The sequence below is a fragment of the Aulonocara sp. 'chitande type north' Nkhata Bay genome, linkage group LG23 (assembly GCF_057382095.1).
Source record: "Aulonocara sp. 'chitande type north' Nkhata Bay isolate Kocher_YH1m ecotype deep benthic linkage group LG23, A_spYH_male_GT1.1, whole genome shotgun sequence".
NCBI lineage: Eukaryota > Metazoa > Chordata > Actinopteri > Cichliformes > Cichlidae > Aulonocara > Aulonocara sp. 'chitande type north' Nkhata Bay.
In genome coordinates, this window is record NC_141365.1 from 4,013,420 (window position 1) to 4,021,743 (window position 8,324).

Below are 8,324 nucleotides of genomic sequence, written 5' to 3' on the forward strand. Positions count from 1 at the left end.
GGCTGGGCTGTAGCTACATCCTAAGGTTTTAAAAACTGAGCTTAAATAAATGATTAGCGGTAATAAAAGCCGAGGGAGGTCAACAGTGATCACTGACTGTTTTAGGAGCTTTTTGAGATCAAATAGAAGAAAATACAAAACATTAAACATGTTAACAACACAAAAGCCATATTTTTTTTAAATGAACTTTATTTACAACAATAACAATGACAATCTCAAAGAGACAAGCGACATATTAAATCAATCAGAACAGAATCACACAAAAGCCATATGCAGACTACTTTAGGCCCGGAAGTAGGATTCGTCACGTCATCACTTAATAATCGGATTGACTAAGGAGATAAAACTTGAACTCCCCCTCCCTCTCCTGCTGCTACTTCAATCATGAAACTGATCAATGATCAGCTGATCGGCTTTTCTGTCGCCAGTCCGTCTCTCTTGTTTGTTTTTGGCTCACTTCGTGCCAAAAAGAGGAAACCAGCGGCTGAACAACAGAAGCACGTTTAAGCTTGATAAGCTGTTGTTAGAATTAATTTAATATTACTTTCTACACCAGGATCTTTTTCTATGTAGCTGAGGGATGGTAACTGTGCAGGGGTGGATCTAGCAAAGTTTAGCCAGGGGGGCTGATAGGGCATGAACAGGGAAAAGGGGGCACAAAGACATACTTTTCTTTCTTATTCTCATTTAAAATGTCCAGCTTTTAATAAAAAAATTATCCGAATCTTACACCCAAAGTTTTAATCTTATGTAAAATGTATAGAAGTCCATTACTGTATATAGTAACTGTTAAGTCTAATATACCCTAGTAAGCTATAGTACTTTTTCCTTTGGGAAGATACCATCTGTGCAGTCTGCAGTTCTGTTGAAAAAAGATATTGAATCCATTTAATTATTCTTGAAAAATAATTTATTTCTGTGCATTTTTTTCACACTGCATCAAATTAAAGTTTATTACGTCGAGTAAGCATCATGAGGTGGAGGGTGGTTCTCTATTTTTTTTTTTTTTTTGCTGGGAGTTTTAGAACCCTATTGGTTAGGTTGCTTACTCTTTAAAATACCAGAATAGGAAGGATGGTGTAGGTTTAAGTTTATAAGATTGATCAGTTTTGCTGAACTATGAAATATTTTGTTGTATTTTTTGCATACAGGTATGACAGAATAGCTTTAGTGTTGTTGTTTATTTAAACTTGAGTATGAACTTATACAAAATGCAGCAAGATATTTAAAAAACAGTTTTATTGATTAAAACACACTATATCGGATTCTGATCGGTATCGGCAGATATCCAAATTTATGATATCGGTATCGGACATAAAAAAGTGGTATTGTGCCATCTCTAATTTAAAGTATTAAATATTTTTTAAGACGCATCATCAGTTGTGGACCTTGGATTCATTGGGTGTTCTAACATAAAATGTTTTTCATCTGAAACTTTTTTACTGCGACAAATATGCAAAAAATAACAAATGTACCACACTATGTGTACATCTGTGATCCTTTCATAAGCTTTTCAGTTATGAAGGGATGTGTAGAAATCCCCGAACACACCCACAACCGACGCTGGAAAGTGAATCATGTCTGCTCAGCACAAAGCTGCACAAAGTTTTGCTTAGTCACAAACCCAGAGTGAGGGCTTCTAATTAAGATAACCAAACTCACAGGAATTTTAGGTGAATTCTTTGGATTTTTAAAAAACCTACTAAAGATTTAAAGAGTAGGGTAAGTAAAGTTTTAATGGTTATTTGCAAAACCTTTTCTTGTTGGTAAGAGTAAATATGACTGTGATGTGCTAAAGGAAAATAATAAAACAGACAATACAGAAGAAGAAAATTTCACGTGTGATTTATTTGCGTGCACAAAAAACAGAAGACCGTAGGTTACAATTAGATGATACACTTTGATGCTTGCTGTTTGGTACAACATAACTTTGTACTAACTTTGAAGCTTTAGATAAATGTTAGCCCAGACACAAAGGTGCCAGGGGTTTTCTGAGAGCTTTCATTGATGACCAGAACATAACACCATCAAACAAAATGCAGCATCAAAAAGAAGTTAATGTTTATGTGACTGTGTCGGAAGTGTGTAGATGCACCTAATGGTGAATGTGAAAGCAATGTTTCACAGTATGTAAGGTATTAGTTTGGTAAATGCATAAAAATAACAATGAAAAACACTTTTATGCACTCAGCTTCACAGTTTTTCAATAACCATATGAAAGAGTCACATTCTCTCATTTAGTAAGCAAGTGTTGCAAAGTATTCTTTCCACCAGACTGTGAATATAAATCACAGATTTGTGTTCTCAAGTTTTTGTAGAAACAAAACAAAAACAAACAAAAGATCAGAAGAAGAAGTTGCTTTCCAAACAGACTCCAGGCTCTCTTAATCACATCCTTCCTCTTAGCTGTGGGAGAAAAATGTGGAAGTTCATGGCACATATTTAACCTCTGCATCCATGCATACTAACTAAAATTAGACCTGAAAAATTATAAAATAAGTGGAACTACAATGTGTTTTACAGTCTATAAAAGTTAAACATTTTCACTGTGTCGTCAGCTCCACGAGGCATGAGCGCAAATTTGATTTTAACCCTGGGATAAATTTTAACTGACATTGAAACCTCTGTTTGTTCCGAAGCAAAAGACAAAACTGGTTTGTCACCTTTAAACTGTTCGTTGCGCTCAGCCCGCTTACATCCTCCACAACGCTGTCATTTGCCTCAGAATGAATAATTCTTGTCCAGGCTCATCTAACACATCTCTTAATTATTGCTTTTGGTCCATAAATGAAAGCTTTGTCACCAGCATTGGTGGAGCTGAGGTGGGGGGGGGCTTACTGGGCTTAAGCCATGGCATGGGAAAATCAAGAGATATCAACCAAGACACCAGGAAAAGACCTGTGGACCTCCATTATCTAAATATCTAAATTTTTAGTCTGATTTGATGTTTTACAATTAAAGTGTTTGTGTTTTTACCTGAAGAGTATGTAAACTGTATATTTGATGATGTTGGTGTTTGGCTTGATTGTCAGCACAAAGAGGGAGAGAGAGGAGCAGAGAGGGAACAAGAGCAGGTGAGACAGACATGTTTGAACTGTTGTAGTCCTGTTTTAATTCCGGATCAGTTCTGGGTCTGGTTGAATTGGGGTTTAGTCCTCGTGTCTTGATACAGCCCTGACTTTGTTCTGCCTTGCTGCTTAATTAAAAAACTAGTTTACGGTGTCCTGCATATGTGATATATATATTATTCTTTTTCGACCAAAAATCAAAACACAGCCTAATAAATCTTCAACATGTGGGCACATGTGTCAAACTTGTTATTGTTATGCATGGCCCGGCGATGGCCAGGTGCTAATAACACACAAACTACAGATCCCATAATGCAGCGCTGCAGCCTCCTTTTCGAACGCTAGGCTAACTGGGAACATTCCCGCTCAATCAAGTCAAACTTCTGTTATTGTGAAGCTAGCTGCTCACAATGGTGGAGAGAAAAGTTGATTCTGAAAGCAGAGCCTTTCAGTGCCAGTGGGAGACTGAATATATGTTTACAGACATGCTGGTAAACCCGTGTGCCTTATTAGTGGAGCTAAAGTGGCTGTAATTAAGGAATTTAATTTAAGACGGCACTGCAAGACAAAACATCAGGATAAGCTGAAAAACCTAAATGCAGAAACTACAGAAAGGAGAAGAGCTAAAGAAGAATCTGACATTTCAGCAGACGTTTGTCACCAGAGCAAAATCACAAAGTGAAGCTGTTGTGAAAGCAAGTTTAATTGCGTTGGCAGCAGAGGAGATAGACAAATCAGGGGTTAGGAGCATGTAATTATCACCATAACCCAAACCGCAAATTTTATCTGAGCTAACGGTTTAAATCACCGTCAGTTTCAGTCTTTTATGTGGGAAATAGATTCAGAGTTTGCTGACATTCCTCATCATACAGAGGTCCGCTGGCTGAGTTGGGATAAAAGTTCTCAATCGAGTTTTTGAGCTCAGCAAGGAAACCTGTCAGTTCATGGATATGGCATGTATGATGCGGTGAAGGCATTTCAAGTGAAGCTGTCACAAATGCACCAGTGCAACCTGCCTCACTTTCTCTGTTGCCAAGTAATGTTGAACCAAGTCGGCGCACTTTGCTGATAAACTGAGCGCACTGCGCACTGAGTTTGCGGCGCTTTGGGGACTTTGAAGTAGTGATGTGTCAGTCGGGAACGAAATGGCTCTTAGAGCCGGATCTTTGACGTGAACGACGCGAGCCGGCTGCTTATGGCGATGTTTTTCTTTTTTTTTTCTTTCTCTCACCCTCTCGCACTTTTTTCCGCTTCACTCCGCACGCGAGCCTTGTGCTTTGCTCTGGGATGAGGGGGGAGGGGGGGTAGTTACACTCAGTAGCACAGGAACAGAGCGGGAAGGAGAGAGAGAGAAAGAGAGCCAGGGACAACAACGTCACATTAGAGAGGTATAGTAATCATCCACAACTATTTTCAGTTGCAGATGATAAAGGATTCAGACAGAGAATATTCATCTTCTTTTTGTTTTCATATTATAATTTATACTTAATTGTGTTGTGGTTTGCAGTGTTTTGTGTCGTTTCACTTGAAATTTGTTTAAAAGGAAAAAGCTGAAAATTTAAATAGTTAAAAGTTGAACTGTGACTAGTTGGTTTTTGTATCATATGATTTATTTATTACATTTTATGTGGAGTGAATAAATAAATGTCTATTTATGGTGGCCCCTACAGACAAAGCACGTAAAAACTCCAAAACACATACAAAACACAACAGAAGTGCTCCAGGATGCTGGGCGCAGTGTTGAGCTTTTGTTACCTAGAGGCTACACAAGCCAGGAAGTACCAACGACCGGATTTGGTGTGTGGTAGTAACAGGTAAATGAACATTTTTTTTGAATTATTTGAATATATATGAGTGCTTGTGTATAAATACACAAACAATACACACATGCTTTCAATTGTGTAATTTAAGTGATCTAGGTAGCTCTGCTTTGGAAGTTCAGTTAACGCTAGAAATGTGTTTTGGAGTTTGTACGTGTTTTGTCTCTAGGGGCCACCACATATATTTATGTATAAACATATATAAATAAAACCACTTCTTTTTTGCATTAGTAATTCCTTTTGTGCATAATTTTATATTGTTGTTAATAATAAATTAATTAAAGCAACAAAACAACCCGAAGAGCCGGTTGGGAGCCAAAAAAGCCGGCTCTTTGTAAGTCGAGCCGAAAGAGCCGGTTCTCTAAAAAGCGCCAAAAATCCCATCACTACTTTAAAGCACAAAAAGAGAATTTCGAGCTGCTTCGCAACCCATTTACGTGGAAACTGCACCTGTGCAGATTCAGATGGAGCTGCAGTGTAATGGTAAACTCGAGGCAAAGTACAACCCTGAATGGCCCGCACAGTTTATTAGTTCCATTCCTGAAGCAATGCCCAGCTCCGTCTACATGCGGCTCCAACCTTGTGTATGCTTTCATTAATTTTTTTCTGGGGTTTTTGGCAGCATATTTCTAACTTGCATAATTTTGACAGGATATATTTTTATGAAGAGCAAAATATTAAAAGTTTTTTTTAAGTTTATTTATTCTGGAATAATATTCCTGTCTGTTTTTATTCATATTTATGTTTAAAAAAAAACATTGTTTTAGTGTGTTCAATAAATGTTTATCTTGTTTGGCCCGCGACCTAAAGTGTGCCTTGAGTTTTGGCCCCCTGTGCATTTGGGTTTGACACCCCTGCTTTAGGGCTAAGCCCCGGGTGTTTAAAAACAACAAAAACAACACACAAAAAACCCATGTATATCGGGAACTTTGTGGTTGCAGACACCTGAGGTGAGGTTAAAATAAATCACACTTGCTCTGCTGCAGGTTCAGCTGCCCGGTCCTGTTTGAGAGAAAAAAGCTAAAGAAGATGCGGCGAGTGCGCATGAACTGCTGATTTGAGCTGATTTCAGAAAGAACAGCTTTAACACAGCGACCTCCGGTTTCCTCTAGAAATGAATTGACATAAAAAGCTTGTGAGCTCAGGCCGTGCCCCTCAGCTGATACACTTCAAATGCAAGTTACATTAATTCAAATTCTGGTTATGAAGAACTAAAAACAGCCGTATCACCGGCAGGTGATTCCAAGCTCGGTGTAATTATTTGCTTCACAGCAGTTTAGTTCTTCTGCAGCGATCGCGGTGACCAACATGACTGTGCAGCTCAGACTTTGGGAAGCACCCCTCACGTCTCTCTGAAACCTAAAACCAGTCATTCATCGTCGTTCATGTGCGGCTAGTGTTTAGTTTGGGTGATCATATCTGCGCCTAAATAAAATTATTCCAACTTTTAGTCTCATCTGCGATCTAACAGATATGTTTGCACTTTCATAACTGTGGCTACATTAATCTGTGGCGTGCGCGCGCGCATATTGTTGTTGTAATTACGCGCGTTTCTGGAACAGCAAAATGAGACGAGCCAATGCCCCCCTGTCTGTGGGCCTTACAGTCTGCTGTAGACCATGACTGTGGTGCTATTTATAAGAAACTGGCCCGAAAAATCAGCCGGTTCTAAGCTCTGTGTTTATGCCTCAGAAACCGGAAAAAGAAAAAAAAGTGCGTTAAGAGATGAGAAGAACACGGTATGAAAAACTGAACAACAAGACGGTCGGTTAATTTCAAACTAAATGAAAACAGGAGCGCGCGCCTTTATTATGTTAATGCGCACGAAAGATTTTAAGTTTCACTTTCGGTTAAATGTTTCGAGCTGAGTATCAAAAAGAGGCGCTTTATTAGAGTTCAAAGCCTCGCTGACGAAACACAAGAAACAAACAAACCAGTTCAATCTGTGAACTGGAAAATAATATTTTAATAATTTTATAGTAAAGGTGACAGCAGCATTATGTTTCCTTTACATTCAGAAACGCTGTTTTGTGGCACACAATGGACGGGCCTCAGAAAGCTCAGTGTGTTTCCTCAGAGTCTATTGACAGATTTTAACGATTTGACTATTAACATGTAAAATCAGGCCAAGCTCAAGCTCACGTTGATTGTTTGGTTAACAGTAACTCGGTGCTTTCTGTAGCTGTTGTGGTAAGTTGTGTGACTTTGGAAAGTACCCCATATATCTGTTTGCATCAGCTCCTGAGGCTGGTCTGAAAGCTTTGACATATTTGCCTGTGTTAATCTATGAGCATAGCAGTTTATGACGATGTTTATGATTTAAAGCAGCTTGTTTTTCCTTAAATTCATTGTGTAGCCTGTAAAGGTGCATACTGGTTTAATAAGTATAAAATTGCTCCTTGCACTACTCTCTGTAGTGTAAATCTTATGGCTTTACTTCCTAACTTCTGCTTAGTAAACATGTGAAAGCACAACTGTACTTAGGTGACTGTAAATGTCACCTAAATATTAAAGAAAAACAGAATACAAATTTGATTTCATTTGTTAATGTAATAGCAAAGTAAGATGACTCAAATGCAACAGATTTAAACACACAGCACATGTTGTGGCCACAGACAGTAATCTGCTCATTTAGTTTCACAAAGGTTCTAGAAACAAATGAAAGATTATAGTGCTTCAGCATAAATGCAATCCATTATTATTATTATTATTATTATTATTATTATTAAGTCTATATGTAAGCTGATAGAAACAATAGTTTCACTCTATCCACGACCACTTATCCCTGTGTTATTTATTATTAAATTTAACTGAATTTTATTTTTTATTTTTCAATATGTATCTTTTAGTGTTGAAAATATGAAAAAAAAATTAAGACCATTATGTGTGTTATTGACGTGACATAATTTTTACATCTCACTGTTATGCTCCAGCAGCTGGAATTTGTCCACTAATGTCATTTTAGGTCATTCATAATTAAACCAATAAGGTCAGAATTACAAAAACTAACAGAACAAGAAAAAACAAACTCACGCCTGAAGCCTTAAAACTCACAAAACTACAAAATATTCAGAGCACAAACCACTGTACTGACATGTAAAATAATTAGCCTACATCTTTTACATGGCTCTTTATTGCTAAACACACACACACACACACACACACACACACACACACTCACAGACACACACACACACAGACACACACACACACACACACACACACACACAGACACACACACACACACACACACACACACACTAAAACTTTTGTTTTGTTCCTTTATTTTGTGTTTTTAACTTAACTGGGCTCAGGAAAAATCCCTCCCATATTATTTTGGGAGCAGAAACTCTTCTCGTGTAAGGTGCAGTTTGATCCACTCACTGATGGTTTTGGATGAACGTGGCTGTGTCCGTGTGGCCATTGCCGCGCGCGA

At 38.0% G+C, this 8,324-nt stretch overlaps 1 protein-coding gene across 2 annotated transcripts in view; it reads right to left on the bottom strand.

The window, feature by feature from the left end:
* Window positions 1-1,829: 1,829 nt before the first annotated feature.
* Window positions 1,830-8,324, bottom strand: part of LOC147300937 (cyclin-dependent kinase 4 inhibitor B-like) — a 9,959-nt gene continuing 3,464 nt past the window's right edge. The window contains exons 3-4 of one of the 2 annotated variants that reach the window (XM_086282411.1): window positions 8,273-8,324; window positions 1,830-2,406 (exon numbers count right to left, since the gene is read on the bottom strand). The exon at window positions 8,273-8,324 is cut by the window's right edge and continues 117 nt beyond it. In XM_086282411.1, coding sequence (XP_086138537.1) covers window positions 2,403-2,406; window positions 8,273-8,324 — 56 coding nt within the window. In that variant the 3' untranslated portion in view covers window positions 1,830-2,402. Of the gene's footprint in view, window positions 2,407-8,268 lie in introns of those variants that run through there. The other variant, XM_086282413.1, reaches the window with a different exon arrangement.